Source organism: Rhyacophila brunnea, unplaced genomic scaffold (assembly GCF_057557595.1).
Source record: "Rhyacophila brunnea isolate RB1 unplaced genomic scaffold, BYU_Rbru_1.0 scaffold_1, whole genome shotgun sequence".
Classification (NCBI taxonomy): domain Eukaryota; kingdom Metazoa; phylum Arthropoda; class Insecta; order Trichoptera; family Rhyacophilidae; genus Rhyacophila; species Rhyacophila brunnea.
In genome coordinates this window covers 6,976,977-6,996,961 of record NW_028232751.1, presented here as the reverse complement: position 1 = coordinate 6,996,961, position 19,985 = coordinate 6,976,977, and the positions used below count along the sequence as shown (strand labels likewise).

Genomic DNA, 19,985 nt, shown 5'->3' with positions numbered 1-19,985 from the left:
GAAGAAGAAGAAAGAAGAAAAAGAAGAAGAAGAAAGAAGAAATAGAAGTAGTTCTATTTACTGTCACGCAGTAGGTTCTTTGGACGTTGAGTGCAATGATTGCACAAAAGAAGCCCAAAATTGGCCATATGTCAAATTTGTACGTATACAATTGGCCGTATCATAGTTCATCGTGAGACTTTGTATCGGAAATAGATGGCCGTATAGTATTGAAATCAAATTCATGTCTTACTAAAAGACTTAAAAAATACATAGTAACTACCGGAACCCAAGGGAAAGACGGAATAAAATAGGTAGGTAAGCAAGTAAATTAGAAATATAATCATAACATATAATTTATATAGTTCTTGTATGTGCGCGTAAGTGTTATTATGAAATTAATGTTCTTATTGATTCTAATAAAATTGGGATATTATTGTATGTAATACTCCACGAACAAACGCATCATTTTTTATCTCAATGGTATACGGTTCTCTTTTCCCGGTAGGTACAACAGCGCATGGTTGACTGTGATGCGGCGAAATGTACCTAATAGTACAATAATTTACATGTAACCCAGCCTAATATAATACGTTTGTCCAAGTTGAAGAATAGCAATGTGGTAGATTAAAGCCTATTTAAATTTGGTCATGACTAGGGAATCCAATCCCGAGCCAAAATTTTGATCCCGGGAATTCGGGATTACAATTTGACGATCCAGGTTTTTTTTTTCGATAGGAAATATTATTTTTTATGTACTTATACAAATAGCATTGATATAATCGGTCAAAAATGTGTATGAAGTATACCTAATTTATACTATTCAAGACATTTATTGTTAATAATATTGTGTACGTTCAATCTTGGAAATACATAGATTTACTGGAGTAAATAATATTGTAATATAAATAGTATTATTTATTTATTAAAGAAAAGAAAACAAATATAAATAAGTACAAGTTTAATTAAAATAAAATAATTACAAGATAAAAAGAACTTTGGTATTTTTTATGAAGAAGAAATTTAACAACGTGGTATACGTTGTTAAATTTTCTGTTGAATCATATAAACTTGACAATTCTATGTATTAATAAATACTTTTTTTGTACTTCATAAAAGTACTAAATAAATATAGAATACTGAAATGTCATTTTGACATTTCATATTGATTTCCATAGTAACGCACGTATATATTAATAATTTAGTTGCTAGGATCCCCTTAGCAACCAATAACAGTGTTTTACTTTTTACGATTTTTTTCCGAAATAACTTTCCTTCCTAACAGAATTAACTGAAAATGAATTCAATTCTGCTGAATGATGGCTAAAAGTATTAAAAGAATGCATTGTCGTCGTGTTCTGATATATTCTAAAAGTTTCAAATGTCTAGCTAGTCGGGAAGTTAGTTAAAAATCGATTGCAAGATTTGTACCGGACAAAGAACCACCGGAAAAATAAGAATACGAGCTAAGAAAAACGTTGTAAAAACCAACCCTGGAAGTTTCGGGATTATGTTCACTAATCCCGGGATTCATAGGCATCGAAAATTGTCCGGGATTGGATTCCCTAGACATGACCGTTTTATTAAAAGAATAAATTATTTTATAAATAATCCATTATTTTGTTGGTCAGTAGGTAAAAGACATTTTATTATAAGCTATTTTTATTTTTGTTATCCTCAATAATAATTTATTATTCACTCTCAAGGCACTTTCAAAATGGTAAGTGATGCAACGCTATTATTTCGCAACCTGTTTCTACGAAATACGTAAACAAGTATAATACATAAAACGTGCACAGATCGCTAAGTTGCAATCCGGGCTATCAAAAACGTATAATATATATTTAAATTTGTTTATGTAGTGGGGTTCCTGGAAATTTGAATTATTTGAAATTTGGCTATAGCCATAATCCTTATTTATTTGTGCTTTATTGGCATGTTCTATATACCGGATGACCTTGATTTTTTTCTAGTATACATAATATTATTTATCAGGGAACTCTCTCATGGCCCCCAGGCGATCTTTGACGGGCCCTATACCTATCACTAAAGATAAAGGCAGTGTGACGCTCTACAGTAGCGTTTCCAAATGGTGTACGCGGTGAAATTAATGTGTATATTTAGTGTTTTCTGTATATTTGAATTATGAAGTTGTCGAGTATCGATACACAGTTAAAAATTGTATCGTACAACCACATAATTTTAAATAATTATAATATTGAAGATAAGGCGACTTTTTTTTACTATTCGAAAGAATTTATGATGTGTGTTTAAATCACTTATCTGGTCGATTCGCCACGCCGGGCCCTTCCTGACCCCGCCCCCCTTTGTGCAGGTCATGGCTGTGATATTTATATATATACACATAATCCGTTGTCAACTAAATACCTAAATTATCAACTTACCAACTTTTGGCAGCAACCCACGATATTTAGTTATAACTATTTTGTAAACAATAGCGTTTAAATGTGCCTAATTCCTATAATAATTAAGTAATACGGCTTAACTCTATTCAGGTGTATAAATAAGTACATAGTTATTATTTATATATACCTAAACAGGTAACCGGGACCTAAAAAATACACAAATTTATTTATATGGGGACAAGTCTTTTATAGATTGGCATGAATTAAAATTCTTTTCATTTTCTCCAATATTCAGTATAGTAATCTGTACCCTAGAGCTGAACGTACGGGAGTCACATTTTTATCATATTTAAGTTAAGAATGCAGATTTAATTGTGTATTCACGTCATGGCCCCACAAGGGGGGGGGGGGGCTGATAGGGCTCTAGCATGGGGGCCCCGGCATAGCAAGTCAACCAAATAAGTGAGATAAATACACATCACAAATTTGATCTATGTGGGGGCCATGATTCCATTCTCGTAATGTTGAGAATTTGGGAGTTCAATGTCACATCGTTTTCAAAATACTGAAACTACGGTAGTCCAATTATTGAAAGAGTGGATGTCAAATTTAAGTAATTTTTGCTTTAAGCTATAGCAAAAAGATTAATTGCAAAAGTGCAGAAGTCCAACATACGGAGTCTTAGTCTAGATTAGATTAACTATGCTCAAACTTCTCTCCTGCAAAATGTTGAATATGTGACTTCCAGACTTATAGCACTAAGGTACAGTAGACTAGATTCTGTTGTGGTTGAATTATTATTTGTGTTTTTTTTTTAAACAAAGAAATGAAAGATGGATCTGCTACTGGCTCTATTAGAATTATGTCACCTATTAATTGTAACCCAGGTTCTGAATCTTTCTTGTCGAACTATAATTTCATTAAAGCTGTTAAAATAAAATTTATTGTATTCCATATATTGTATTCCATATATATTGCAACATGTGTGGAAAATAGGAGATGGCAGATAATAGCTTGTCTTCCATTTCTTCATTACAAATTCACAAAGACAAGTGCGCTTACACCACCTAACGACAGAAATTTTGAAGATGTGTTGTAATTGGTGGATTAAAACTTAGATTATGTGTATTATGACGTATACAATATTGACTTTATCCAAGGAGATTTTGGAGCCGCCTGCGGTGGAAAGAATGGCGAGCTGGAGCTTTTATAATTAAACTTTAATAAAAATATGTCTAAAACGATCAGGAGTGATTTTAGAATTATTATTAGTAAACTTTTGGTTTATTGCGAAGAATAAAAAGAGTCGCATCTGAAAAGAGAGCCGATACATTATATAGAGTCCTATAGCACGCGTTGCCGCCATGACAGATACGTCACTGATAAGTCTTCTATGACTACAATGACTTGCTGTTATCGAACAGTACACAGGCTTATCAATGGTGCCTGACGAGAGATTCTCAAAGTGTTTCAAACATTTGGTAAGTAACTGGAATTACTTGTCATTCATTTATTTGATTAGGTATACGTTATTTGTGGTAAAAATAACTTATTAGAAGAAACTTTGAAAAAAATACTTAAACCCTGACGGGTAAAATTATTAAACATGGAACATGCTTTGCCTACTGCTTCTCTGAATGCTGGTTGTCCAAATTCAAAAGAAAATAAAATAAATTGCGAGGCGCGGGTTTACACATCATTCCCGAAGTGTCGACTGGAGTCTCCCGCGGACGCGCTGCTTCTGTGACTTTATTTTTCGTTACGTCTGTGCGATTTTTCGTAACGAATCCGCCCGGGAGGTCAAGACAAAAGCATGTATCTATGCTAAAAAATGTCAATTGTGTTGTAATGCCATCGTGATCGTTAAAAGTCTTCAATAATGCTTGGGCAATAAACAGTTTGTGAGTTGATCATCTACCGCGCATACAATAATTTGTTGCACTGGTACGAGATAACAACATATACCCATTCGATGGCGCAGTTCACATCTGAACGACTCACAAATCACAATACAACGACAAAATTCACGGAAATTGTTGTGAAATAAAAAAACAAAAATCCACCGTGGCCTTAACATTAAATAATCAGGGGTTTTTTTTTAAATCTGTTTAGTGTTATCTTTTTGCTCTGACGGCACACAGAGTAACTTACGAAATTTAATAACATATAGTTGCTACATTAAACATTTGCATATTATCTCTGCTGTGTCAACTGTTCGACTAATCACTAAATGTTTAGTTTTAATATAGGTATCTATCTACTCACAACCTATGTATAATATGATAATTATATAGGTACCGAGGTGCATAGCAAGAGCAACAGGGCTCTAGCTTGGGGCCCCGGCATGACGGGTTGACCAGATAATTGAGATAAACCTACACCATAAATTTGCTGTAATAGTAAAAAAAAAAGTCGCCTGTGGAGGCATTATACTTCATGTGCATGTAATTTTTGATTATTGTGTGTCTGATTGATACTCGAAAACTCTATGAAAGTAGATATATTAAATAATTAAAAGATAAAAAGAACTTTTTATATACCACGTTTTTAAATTTTCTGTTGAATCATATAAACTTGACAATTTTATGTATTAATAATTTAGGACAAATAAGGCAACAGTCAACAAATCATTTTTTTTGCTATTTTGCAACAAACAAACAAATATGGAACACAGAAATGTCATTTTGATTTCCATCGTAACGCACGTATATATTAATAATTTAGTTGCTAGGACCACGCCCTTAGCAACCAAGAAATAGTGGATTGGATTACGGATTTCTTCCGGAACACGGAACAGAATTTACTGAAAATGAATTAAATTCTACCTAAAGATGGCTAAAACTATTAAAAGAATGCATTGGCATCGTGTTCTGATATATTCTAAAAGTTTGAAATGTCTAGCTAGTCGGGAAGTTAGTTAAAAATCGATTGCAAAATTTGTACTGGATAAACAACCACCGGGTAAACAAGAATACGAGCTAACAAAAACGTGGTAAAATAGAAAAATCCGCTAATACACTGAATAGGTACCATGTTTCGAGTTACCCTATCTCCACCCGCCATGTACATGCAGCCTCGGTTTGTGCACGGCCGCCTTCCACGATGCTATAAACGTCTCAGAATGAAAAGATTTTAGTGCCACACTTCCTTGACCCGAAACGATGCTAGACTTGAAAAACGTTCCCTAAATTCAAAACGTTGTACTAATTTAGAAAAAAAAACTTTGTGGTTGTGGGTACCAAATAAAAAAGTTATAATGCATACATAATAAGAAGCCAATTTTGAATTATATAATTCAACATTTAAAAAGATTTATTATAAACATGTTTAAATTAAATTGCTTTTTGGTCTTGACCGTTTATTTTTTCGCAGTTCGCAGGACTAGAGATGGTGATGCAATTTTGGAACCAATTCGGTAGATATTATTATTCGGTTGCCGCTCGGGTGCCAACCCAATATTGAAACCCCCTTCCCCAGATATAAACATATTTGTAATAAATAATAATAAAGAAAATAGGAGAAATCATTATTTTATTTTCTTCAAAATATTTGTATTAATAATGACAAAAATTATCATCATTTTTACTACGGTGTTTGATAACATGAATATAATTTGAACTTAGATTAATTAGTTTATGGAATATAATCGAATATATTATATTTTTAATAATGAATATTACGTTTAATAAATGTATGCTCTGTCAATTTTATTTTGTGCCCCCTGAATATTGCCTCCCGGGCGTGTCTCTAACTGAACGAGGAACTATAGAAGATGTGTATTTCTAACAAATTTAGTATAAAATATTATCCAAAGTGTAACAAAATCTCTGTAACCCCTCAAAAAAAAAAGTCGAGGACCAAATGTCGTTTGTTTAACGCGTGCGTGCTACCTGTGCTCCTGTATGACTGTGAGACATGGCATCTTACTAAGCTTCAAGAGTCTCGGCTTTTGAGCTTTGAGAATCGATGTCTCCGCCGAATCTTAGGGGTTCATTGGTACGACCACGCTACAAACACTCGAGTTCGTGAGCAGACAAAACAGCCTTCGGTGATTGAAGTTATCACGAAGAGACGCTTTACGTGGCTGGGACACGTATTCCGGATGCCGCCAAAGATTGCGGGACTTCGTACCCTTGTGGCACAGCCTCAAGGGTTCCGTCACCGTGGCCGGCCTTCCCTCACCCTGCAGCGGTGCTACAAGAGCGACCTACGTGCTGCAGGTCTGACATGGCGGGAGGCGCAAGAGTTGGCGATTATGCCCTAATGTTGGGACGTGGCAGGGTGGAAAAAGAAGAACCCCTCAACATTCAAACAGATACGTCCTTTACACAAAAATTAAGCTATTAATATTAAAACTCCTGAATAATATTTTTTTATATATAAATACTGTGATTTGTGGTTTTTTATGTATTTTTTATAGTGCGATTTATCTCCAAAAAGTACACTTTCGGAAGAAGCAATTTTAAAATTATACCTACAATTAACGTTAATGCCTTTACTGTTTTCATAATTTCGGGTTTCTGTTATAAAAATACTCAAATGAGTTAGGCTTTACACTTATGATATCTTAATAACTTAGCTATAATTGTAGTCAGTGGTGGCTCGAAGACTTTCTAGGTGGTGGGGTTGAGCCATTAATTATTAAATATACATACCCTAGGTACCTACTTTCTCATATTATACATGATGTACTTAGGGATTCCAATCCCGGGATCCCGAGCTATTTTCGATACATATTAATCCCGGGATTGATAAACATTATCCCGAAACTTTCGGGATTGATTTTTTTATCAATTTTTATGGAAAATAAAGTAAAAACGAAACGTAAAAACAGAAAAAATACTTTTAATACCAAATAACTACATTAGAAATAAACTGAGTTTGAATGAAGTTTGATTTATACCCATGTGTAAGTTGCCGATTCATTTTATTTTTTCACATAAATTAATAAAAATGAGAATGATTGGAAAAAAACAATGCTTCGTACTATTTACAAAGTAATTCCATCATGATGTCATACGTTTTACGGCAGTTTCATATTTGGCTGACTAATTAGATTTATGAAGCGGAAAGGCCATAAGTGTACACCTTAGACTATAGATACAGAGTACACCATGATTTGCTTTACTATTTTAAATCCCGCTAACCCATTCATTAAGTCTTTACTATCAGCAACAGCCATCTCATATTAAATTCACATTATTATTTATAAAACAATATTATTTACTCCACTATATATAACATAAATAGTATAAATTATACTAGATTTATTTTTGACCGATTTTATCAATGTTATTTGTAAATATAAAATTTTTATATTAACAATGGAAAAAAATGCCAATCCCGGGATTGTCAAATTGTAATCCCGAAATCCCGGGATCAGAATTTTGGCTCGGGATTGGATTCCCTAGATGTACTATGCAACTTATAATAATATGATTTTATTAATGAGGAAATGGGTAATTTTTCAGAATAAATTATATGATTATCTGAGTCGTTATAATAATTATTATTAGAGACTTACCATTATCAGTCACTCACTCACTCAAGGGTCATTTGATTTGCTTCCCAGTATACGCATATGTACTAACGCTAATGCATTCACATATTTTGTAGAATGAGATTTGTACCACGGCGACGGGATGGGACAGAGCGACCCCCGGTCAGCGAAAAATAGACGCCATAGGTTTCTTAATTTGTACATAGGCGTCGTCTTGAAATAGGGCGTATTTAATTGAATTAATTATTTTAATATCTCTATAAAATCGTGACGGGTTTAGATGGATAAAATAAATTAAATAATTCATTTAATCATATAATTAAGTAGGTATATTATGACAATGGTAAAAATATCGGACGTGTATTTTTGACATGATAATGATGTGCATCCCTGCGAACCCTTAAGGCAGAGCCGCCCCTGACATGTAAATTGTACGGAAAACATTTCACCGTGGCACATGCCGTGAGCTTTCTTATCGGAAAGATATGACCGTAAACTAGGTATACGGTCTCCAATTGTATTAGATTCAATATGAGCATTAATTCAATTTTCATAGCTGATTTTGGCAAAATTCATGAATTAAAAAAAATGAAAACCTAACCTCACCTAACCTAACTTAACCTAACAAATAATCCAGTATATTGGCTATTTTCAAAATTTGTTTGGTGCAGGCTTCCTGTAAACGTGTAAAGTGTAAACCGACAAGAACCGTGTTTTATTTAGACATGAATTGTGTGTCAGTGCTATACGACCCAAAGAGGTTGGACTGTCTTTAATATACGGTCACATATTTCCGATACAACATTTCACGGTGAAGTGTTATACGGCGAACTGCAAACGTACAAGTTTCCGGACACGCCCTGATTGTAGTTAACATAGTCGGAATTTGACTAGACAGTCTTGATTTCTTTTATTGTGTTTACTGTCAATTCATGGTGGTACTGCAAACTGCAGTGCATTATTGATTAATTTAATATTTAATTTAATAATTATTTTTTTTTGTAGATACTTATTCCACTTTTATTATTTATTATGTTGAAAATGTCCTTTTGAACCGGACGAAACCCGTTCAAATTTATTAAATAATAAAAGTGGAATAAATACTTAAAAAAATTGAGTTTTATTAAATTAATCAATAATAGACAGTATCGATTTGAGATATACATATTTTTGTTAGAGATTAGTAATGACATCACTAAACTATTGATAGTTTTTTGTCGTTAGCACATCCTTACGTACCTACAGGATGTCATGATTAGCTAAGCTATCATGGATCTGATTTTTTTTTTATTGTTTCGGTACATTCGGTAATAATACAACACCATATTATTCAGGTTAATAGGTAATATATCAATAATATGTACAAAACATATAACATATTATTCATCGAACAGGTATACAGTATAAATATTATGCAATACATGCTTGAGTAAATTTGCACATTTCATTTTCTTTTTAAACCTGTTTCAATACAATCGTTTTGTATATTAAAACTATATTATAGTGATTAGTATTTTTTTATCAAGTTTCATCAAGTAAAGACCGACGCTTTTTAAGATATTAATTTATTTTTATTAAGAATCAGCGATCTTTGAACGTAAATCAGGGAACTCAGAAATAATGGGAACTGAAATACACAACGGGTAAGGCGATAGCAGGTAACCGACTCGAGTAAGGAAGAATCCTGGTTAAAATTACACACGTGTTAAGAATACGTTTTACGTCGAATACTAAAAACTGCTCTCGGTTTATGCATTTACGCTCATTTAATGTTGGTGTATTACACACACTATTGCACATGCATAATGCGTGCTTCATTTTCGTTGGACACTCACACATTCAAAAGCCTGCTTCACCATGCGGCGTATTGAATATTGCCTATCGGTATTATATTTATTATCTGTTCTGTGACGTAAATCCATAGTCTCCGGGTATGTATATGGAAATGCATTTAGATTATGTAGCCATTGTGTTGGAACAATAAATGTTTTTCATACCTTACAATTGAGGCCAATAGAAATCCCGGATCATCAAAAAGTATTGGTCGCCATTAACAGCCAATGAGGTACCAGCTAGGGATTGCAATACCGGTATTTCTAAATCGGTAGGTAGGTAATAAGAAAGCATACACGTATCTGTTTTTCAAAAATGAATTTAATGTTATTTTTTCATTACTTACTACTATACTGTATATTATATTTAGTGTATAAGTTGTATAAGCGCCGGTCTATAGAGTCGAGGGTCCCAGGTTCGAATCCTGGGTCTGGCAAGTACACATATTGTTTTTCAATTTGTGTATGAATCAGAGTATGGACCCAATAGGTTTAGCTAGTGGCTGACATCCATTTTAAAATAAAATCTGTTAATATAAACGTCCACTCTGTGGGGGGTCATATGATCTTATTAGGATCGGACATGGTCGAAAGAAAATAATAAGTTGTATGCTGCCGAAACGCAAATATATTGACTGAAACTAACAAAAGTTAAAAGATTTTAAAAAAAATCCCTCAAATATACTTATAGAATTGTCGCGATGAATAAACATATTTCAAAAAAAAAACATTCGTGGCAAATTTTTCCAATTATTTTATAACTTTACTATTGAACTTTGTTTGTTTGTTTGTTTTTTTTGTACCCGGACTTGTATTTGTAAAAAATAGCAGTTCTAAAATATTATGATAAATACGTATTTACAAAGGTCAATATAATAAATGTAGGTAGATATTTTAGGTTGCTATAACATAGTGTTATACATAAATTTTAATACATGATAATATTTATTGATAGGTTACTTCTTTTTTCTATAATATGTTTTGACGAATACCGGTATTGATATATTCATTCGGAATTGCAATCCCTAGTACCTGCCCCATCTTGGAATACATAATAACATAATATAGGCCAACGACTATTAACGGCCACTATTTCAGAATGCATTGGATGCTTTTGGATCCCTTGAGGATTTTTCTTCGCCCAGATTCAACAAGTTTACTTATCAACGATGTCAAAAATTAGCCCCATAGATTCAAGTTAAGTATATACATTATATTTTTTTGTATATATAAATAGTTATTTTGTTAAATATGGATAAAACTATGAATAATTTTTCAGAAATAGTATTGTCACGTCATGAAATACTTGCGATAAAAATATTTACTTATAAAATACGATGTAGGCAGGTACTAATAAAAATCTGGCTTTCAAAGAATGCACATTTTTTTTATAAATTGTATGTTTATTTTTTAATTTACAAACAATATTTTTAATGTTTTTAGATGCGATCATTTGAAATGAAAATTATGATTAAAATATGTTAAATTGAAGTTGAAGAAATTGAGACAATCATAATAATGTACAGTAAAAACGAAACAATGATGCGGTTCGTCGATTGTATAATGTACGTATACAGTGACGTCCCGTGGGGGTAGGCAGATTGAGCGTCGCTTGGGGGCGGCAGTTACTCGAAGGAAGGCACATCGAGTAGAATCATTTGGTATATATAGAAACAGCTACCTAAACTTAATAATAATGAAAATATCTTTCCGTTAAAAAATCAGCTCACTGGTTGGAAACAAAATGTATTAATTAACAAAGGTTCAACATGACTATATTTTTTGTCGGGTTCGCAATGTGTAAGAAGCCACTGTATTACCAATGTCAAAAAATCCCACTTTTGGGGGGAAAATATTTATAAATTTAATTTTGTATGATTTAGTGGTATATTATTTTGTAAGTAGGTACATAATGTATCCATATAATATATTTCTTTGATATTAGAGTTATGAAAGGATGATAAAAAAAAAAGCGGCGTTTTGGCGCTGCCATGGGGCGGCATTTTGTCTAGGGACGTCACTGTACGTATACATACGAATACGCGGTCATCGGCAGCCAGGCATTTATCACGGCTCCCCATACGCACGCACTCTATCGACCGACCGCATTATCGTTTCGTTTTTACTGTACATAATTTAAAAATATCTCAGAAATATTCCTACCAGAAATATCTTTGAAAAAATTACGACTCCTAGCGGGACTGAAGCTCGCATCCACTGGCTTTGCGTAAATGTGCCTGACCGATAATTAAGGGTTTTTAAGTGAATGTTAAAAACTAACCAATACCATCTGTAGTTTGTATTCTAAGTTCAATGAAAATAAAAGTATAACTAACAAAGTGTGTACTATTAACCTCGGATCTCCACAGCCTACCTCTACTCTTCGCCACTGAGAAAATAGTCAAACTGGTGGCCTTTATCCAGTAATACCTATACGTCGATTACTCCCCATAATTGAAGTATAGGTACGTTACGAAAATAATAAACTAATTATGATAAAATGTCTTAATGTCTAATAAAATGTATTTTCTGACTCTACAAATTAAATATAGGTATGCAAGCATTACGAAATATAATACATTTTTTCATGGCCAGTTTAAATTAACATAAAATATTATTTTATTATGCTGCATTGCCAGTCAGCGTTTTTCTTGCTATAGTCCGACAACATAAAACTGAATATTTTGATGTCCGGTTGTGTTCGGCTATATTGTCGGCGAGTACACGAGCGTCTAATAAGGAAAAAGCCCATATTACACGTAGAAAATCATCAAAGTTACTTTCAATATGAGTAAATTATTAAATTACTGTCTGCATTGGCGATAAAAGAAAGTCGCTTTCGTCGTGTGTAGAATTTTTTTTTGTGTTGTAATTTTTTGAGAAAACCAATCTGGCGAAATTTGATTTTAATTTGTAACAATAATTCTATTCTCAGCAATTGACTTAGAAGCCCAATTATTATTCGATAATTAACAATGATAATTACAAGATGAAAAGAACTTTTTATATACTTACAACTTTTTTTAGTTTTTAAATTTTCTGTTGAATCATATAAACTTGACTTGACTAGCTTAAAGGATCAAAAAAAAAAATGTAGTTGTTAGAAATAATGACACCCACGGTGGCCGCGCGGCTTAAGCGTTGGACTATCACGCCGTTTTTCAATTTGTGTGTGAGTCAGGGTATTGACCTAATAGGTTGAGCAAGTGGCTGACATCAATTTCTCGTAAAAAACATAATCTTTTAACACAAACCTCCACTCTGTGGAGGCAATATTATGATCCTATTAGGATCGGGCATGGTCGAAAAAAAAGAAATAATACTGAAATGTCATTTTGACACTCTTTGATTTCCATAGTAACGCACGTATATATTAATAATTTCCTAGCAACCAATAATATTGGATTGGATTACGTATTTCTTCCAAAATAACTTTTCATATAAAACAGAATTGACTGAAAATGAATTTAATTCTACTTAAAGATGGCTAAAAGTATTAAAAAATGCATTGGCATCGTGTTCTGATAATATATATTCTAAAAGTTTCAAATGTCTAGCTAGTCGAGAAGTTAATTAAAAATCGATTGCAAGATTTGTACCGGACAAATAAGAATACGACCTAATGAAAACGTTGTAATAAAAAAATAATTTCACCTCTTAATTATTAGTAGGTACCTAGTATGATAGTTAGGTTAATTAATACTGGATTGATTTTGGAAGGAAATTAATCATGAAACCCAAATTGTCGATTATATTGCTGCAGGTATGTATTAATTAAATAATTAGGAGAACACAAATTATGAGTTAATAAGAAGAAGTGAACAGTATAAATGTTTGAGGCTTTCACGGTTGTTTTTTATCGTAGTAGATTTTTGGGTTTCCACTGTGTGTCCTTCTACCTTCTTTCCTCGACGTTTCGGGCTCGTTGCAGAGCAGATAAAGGCATCTGCAACGATTCCGAAACGCCATGGAAAGAAGGACACGCGGTGGAAACCCAAAAATCTACTACGATAGTATACATATTAAATATATCGATGACCTAATCACATTTTTTTATAATTTTTAGATAATCTCTTTTAATTGGTATTTTTAGTAAAGTTCTAGCTAAAAATCTAGCGTTTTTCGACATCGAAAATACATTCAAACTTGTCACAATAAATCTAGAATATAATACCAGATTTGCTTGAAAATTAACATACTTACTGGTATTTTATGCTCTCTCGTGAATAAACTAAAAATGTTAAATACAAAATGATGACTAATTATTTTCTCACCTGTGTTAATTTGTAATTGAATTACTTATTTTATTAGTTGTAAAATACTAAATTCGTTTTCAAGACACTTAAAAAATCTAGTATTTTTTGGTGAATGACAGCAACTTGGCAACACTGTTGCCAGTGGAGGTCGAATTTATATCAACTTGTAAAATGCTAATATTTATTATTATTCCCATGTCTTTAAGCCACAGTAAGTCACCGGAAATATAAAAAAAACAGGTTTTTTATTTATAAGGACGATGCGGAAGTATGTAGGTAGGCACTAATGATTCATTGTGAGCAATGACGTTAATAATATCATTGATTGTGAGACATAACGTTAATTAATCAGTTTCAGATGAATATAATAAGCAGTAGACATTTTTAAGAAGTTATTAAATATTCGATACAATAACCTAAATTCAAATGTCTTTAAATCAAAAACCTAAAAAAACATAAAACATTTATTGGTCTCATCATTGTACAAAAAAAACGATTTGACACTATGCGTCAACTATTTTCGACAGATTTCAATTTTAATTTAATTATTATGCATCTATATAGCATCTAGTTCTTTATAAAGATAGCTTTAACAATAATGGGTACTCTGATAACTCGCAGACTGGATACCAGGGTCCGGCTTCAATTTAAAAGGACATCGGGGGATCTAAAAACAACTTTTTTGTTCTCAAAATGACTAATTATTTCACAAAAATCTATTATTTTTATATAGGTTTAATTTTTCGGCTTATTACCGCGTACATTGAGGGATGACTGTGCATGCATTTTTTTATGTATCTTAAATGCGGCCTTATTTGATTTACGATACATTAATGCGGCCTTCCGACAGGAAAAGCTTCGTCACCCCTGTGGGTATATTCTATACTTATCGATCGCTAAAGTGATAAATATTGTCAAACCTAGGGTAGGTTTATATCAAAATATTAGCACTTATTGTAACAATTACAATTAAAACCAACGTATTGTAATTGTTACAATAAGTGCTGATACTTTGATACAAACCTACCCTAAGTTTGATACTATTTATCACTGTATCACTTTTTTCTCTCCGACCATGTCCGATCCTGATAGGATCATATGGGCCTCCACAGAGTGGGGAGGTTTGTATTGACAGATTTTGTTTTTTACGAGAAATGGATGTCAGCCACTTGCTCAACCTATTAGGTCCATACCCTGACACACACAAATTGAAAAACAATATGTGTACTTGCCAGACCCAGGATTCGAACCTGGGACCCACGGCATTATAGTCCAACGCTTATGCCGCGCGGCCACCGTGGGCGTATCACTTTAGCGGTCGATAAGTATAGAATAGACCCACTGATCTACATTAACTCAAATTTAATAAAACGCAATGCAAGAAATTAGATTTGAGTAAACAATATAGGTATGCCAACAATCCAGAACAACCAAAAAATTTATAAATTCTTTAAATTATCTCAAAATCATCAGTTGCAGTTTTCAAAAACGCAAAGCTCCAACGCACTGACAGTTTGGAACTCACCTTGAGAACATTTTTCCTATAAGTATTACAAAAACAGCAATAATCATATTTCTTGGATTTTTATAATTTGTTAATTTTTTTGCAATCAAATTATGAAAAATGTGTTATTAAGTGTACCTAAGTTGTGATGAAACAATGTTTTTTTTAAATTAGCATGGCGCTGTCTATTTCTACTGCTAATAATTAATACCAGTCCCAGTGTAGGTAGGTACACAACTAATGGTCAGTACAAGGTCACCAAACGAGTAGACTGTGGTTCACGTAACGCATAGGTATCTCTAGCGAGCATATCCAGTGACGTCCTGAGATCAAATGCCGCTCCTAGGCAGTGCCAAAATGCCGCCACATTTTTTTATATAGTACTTTTTATCATTCTTTCATGACTCCAATATCTAATAAATGTGTTGTATGGATACATTACTAACAAAGTATACCACTAAATCTAATTTAAATGCCATTTCTGCTTCAATAGCCAATATTGCGAGTCTACGGTTTCAGATTGGTACATTTAAAAATACACCTGACAACTTCGAAAACTCGCGAGCGATTGGCAAACATAATATTTGGATACATTTTAAATTCGGTATGCACGTGTCATTGCTGTTAACAAAGAACGTGACGTCTAAGACAACGGAAGTAAACTAGACATCGCAAACCCGACAAAAAATAAAGTCCTGTTCAAAATTTTATAGTATCTAATTAATATATTGGTAATTGTACCGCAGAGGTGGACACGAGCTAATATATTTTTTTTTACGAAAACGGTTTATTCCATGTAGACAATTATAATAAATACCTTTTTCTATCGGCGCATCGGCTTTTCGATCCAATAATCGTTAATTGAAAATTTGACATTTTCATACATTTTGATACACCATTATCACAAACTAAGATTATATGAGGTAATATTAGGTTGGGATAGGTGAGATTAGGTTAGGTTAGGTTTGGTTTGGCCTAAAAAGAAAGTTGTAAAATCTCATGTCCACCTCAGCGGCACATTTACCAATATATTTTGTTTCCAACCAGTGAGGTGATTTTTTTAATGGAAAGATATTTCCGTTATTACTAAGTTTAGTTAGCTTTCTATGTATACCTAATGCTTCACTTCAATTTGCCGCCCTTTTGGGTAACTGCCGCCCTCAAGCGACCCTCAATCTGCCTATCCCCCGGGACGTCACTGAGCATACCTATAGGTATAATATGCAAGTAGTCTAGACAAGGTTTTATAATTACTATCATCGGTTAATTTTATGGCTGATTTACACTTACGGTTTCCATCATTTCCAGAACCAGCGCCACTTTTTTGCTGCGACGATATCCCACAACAGTAGAACAGAAATATAATTAGCACTACCGAGCACCATTTCCAAGAACGTGGCTCCATTGTGTACGAGTCAATTACTTAATACTAAAAAATACAACACTGAAATTAAACATTTTGAAAGATTGAACACACCGTTTTATTTATAGATATACTGACATTTATGTACGATTAAACGACAGTGGAGTTATAATAATATTATAATTTGTATAAGATTATAGATACCTTTACGTAATCATTAATAATTATTAAAGAAAATGTAATAAAAAAATACTGACAGAGATGTTGACATTCAGTTAGAGATATGTAATTACGATTATCCCGAATATAATCATTGTAATTATGTTACATACTAGTAGCTCTTGTATTTTTATAAAAAATAATAATATATTAAACATTCTATACTAATTGAAAAGGTTGTCTATGCAAAACTCATTTGGTATGGCTTTTATGGTTGAAATTATTTTTGTTTTCTTTTTTATTTATTTTATAGACAAAAAAGTGAAAGGAGTTTGGGAAAACATCTATGCAGCTGCGACAACTAATACAGCATCATCATCCTTACAAAAAACATCCTGGCTGAAACCGTATTTTATGTTAATTGACCAGGTGTGCAGTAGGTAATTAATTATAATAATCATAATTATTATGCTCACATATTTATTTAATATTGATACTATTTTTCGATCCATCTTATATGTACCTACCTGCTGCTGTTAATTGACAAATTTTATAATCCCGGTATCCCGAGATTGGACAAAAACAAACAAAAAACACATTTTTTTTAGTGTTTGATACCGACATAATATTACTATGTTGTTAACCAATAATTATAATATTTAAATATATTAAACAAACACAAAATGCATAATGTAAGAAGTTTCACATTTAGTTTCACTTTTGTATTTCACATATTTTAATATGATAATTATGGATTTTACGATTCCGTAATACTGTGATAGATTAACGGTATTTTTGGTGTCAAAATTGTTTAATATAACTTATTGTCATATAATTATATTAAACTAAATTTTATATTACACTTTATTTATTTTATACTTTTTACATGTACATGTACATTTTTGTCAATAATCATAATTTAAAACCATGGTCGAAATTCCGTGATTTAAACATTTTCAATCTCGTAATTTCAGGATCAAGAAATTTACTGACTAGAGTGGGATTGTAAACCCTTAAAAGGTACAGAATGACACAAAAATACGTTATTTATTTCATTAAAAATATGTACTTCAAACTAATTCATAGTATTGTTTTTTTTTTTTTTTTTTTTTAAACGAGATGTAATACTACTACTAAACACACGTAATTCAATAATAAATGTCGAATGGTAGTACAAAAACGTATTCAATATTCCATCGCTAATTTCAATTGAGTTTTGTATAACTTTGACCACTGTCATTATGAACATACATAGAACGGGTAATTAAATTGACATCAAATACTTTTATGTCAAAAATGTAAGTAGTTAGGTACACTGACAATAATATTTTTCATACAACGTACAGGTGTGAGTTCGCGTAGTCGACTGGCAGGTATGTTGGAATCAGAATAAAGCTGATTAATCGTGAACTGGACAGGTAAGTAGGTATATTATTAAGGTGTTTGCAAATGTTTCAAAGGCTATCGACGTGATGTAAGGCTTTGACGATCAACATGTGAGCCGCGACAACGTGGATGATTTACATAAAAAATCAGATCGGTGGCTGGAAAATGATTGATAATTGGGGAAAATCATAAATGTAGTCAACATAATCCAATTTTTTGCGAGAAATTAATTTTCCGCACGGGCATCTATCAGGACGGCCAAGTCGACAGGAAATCAATTGTTTACAACAGGGGTAGTCAACCTGGTCCCTACCGCTCACTAGTGGGCGTTTCAGCTTCATTGGTGGGCGGTAGGAGTTTTAAAAATTAGCAAATATCCAGTATTTAGTTTCGCAGCATCAGTTCTCGTTCTCATTAATAATTTAATTAATTAAATATAATTTCATCAGACTTCATGCTTCTACGTGTGCAAAGTATAAATAAAAATATAGATTTAACTACAGTAAGTTGTTTTATAAAGATTTATTCTGGCAAACTTAGCGAAAGTCTGACATAAAGCATTTGGTACTTAAATATTATTATATGCTGTAACTCTGCTTTATAAATTTTATGAAGTAAAGTTACTTTCCTACTTTAAAAATCACCATTACTGTGGAACCGGTGGGCGGTTAGAAAATTTTACTACTAACAGAGATACAAAAGTGGGTGGTAGGTATACAAAGGTTGATTTATATATATATGACGAACTATAATTCGCCAGTATTCGATTGTCAAGTAGTCCACCGCGTACAAGTATACAACGCAGATGAGACGGGCTTATTTTGGAAACTTCTCTTTCGTAAAACGTACGTTCATCGCGAAGAAAGTAATTTACCAGGGAGGAAAGTGCCCTAGGACCGCTCACAATTATGCCGTGCTCCAATGCAACCGGGACACACAAAATGATGATGCTTTTGGTCATAGGGAAAGCCAGGAATCCTAAGCAATTCAAGAATTTCTGCCTGATTGATTAACTATATTTAGTTAATAAACTTGGTTTATAAATATGTATTGTTTAATAAATATGTTACTTGATTTTAATTATAAATAAAACCTTAAATTTCTAGTACAAATTTCTCAAAAAAACTATTTTTACGATATACCTGTTTTAATTTATAACATATTGTATATTATATGTACTATCATCCGTCGCTTTCACTGATTCGACACCTTGTCTGGTTTTTGAGGTGGTGGATTACTGAGAGAGGACTGTATTCCGTGAATACAACTGACAATACGAAGGAGTTTAATGGGTCGAATTTACCCTTGGAGGGACCTTTGGTTATGCCCCTCCCAAAAAACAATGCAGTATAGCGTTTTTTTTTTCAAATACAAATGTAGGTACCTACTCTTTTTTGTTCTATAATATTAAACGTGTTTTAACCATGAAGGATTTGGATGATCCAAGGCATTGCCGACTGAAGAGGAAAGTCGATTCATTCATGACTGGTCCTACCTTCCCGTTGTCTATGGATGACCTGTCATTGTCTGAGTGCTATCACTGATGCGTCTATCGTGTTCACTTGTCGGAGTATTCTTAGTTTCAGATTTATTTCAGATTATTTTAACGTATCTTGGAGACCTTCGAGTTCATCTGATTT

The 19,985-nt window shown here is 32.8% G+C and overlaps 1 protein-coding gene across 10 annotated transcripts in view; it reads right to left on the bottom strand.

Moving 5' to 3' along the window:
• Tsf3 (Transferrin 3) overlaps positions 1-18,336 on the bottom strand; it is a 51,842-nt gene extending 33,506 nt beyond the window's left edge. The window contains exons 1-2 of one of the 10 annotated variants that reach the window (XM_085940990.1): positions 18,304-18,336; positions 16,728-16,881 (exon numbers count right to left, since the gene is read on the bottom strand). In XM_085940990.1, the coding sequence (XP_085797116.1) occupies positions 16,728-16,842 (115 nt within the window). In that variant the 5' untranslated portion in view covers positions 16,843-16,881; positions 18,304-18,336. Of the gene's footprint in view, positions 1-16,727; positions 16,882-18,210 lie in introns of all 10 variants that reach the window. The other 9 variants (XM_085940954.1, XM_085940969.1, XM_085940984.1 and 6 more) reach the window with 9 other exon arrangements.
• Between the last annotated feature and the right edge of the window lie 1,649 nt (positions 18,337-19,985).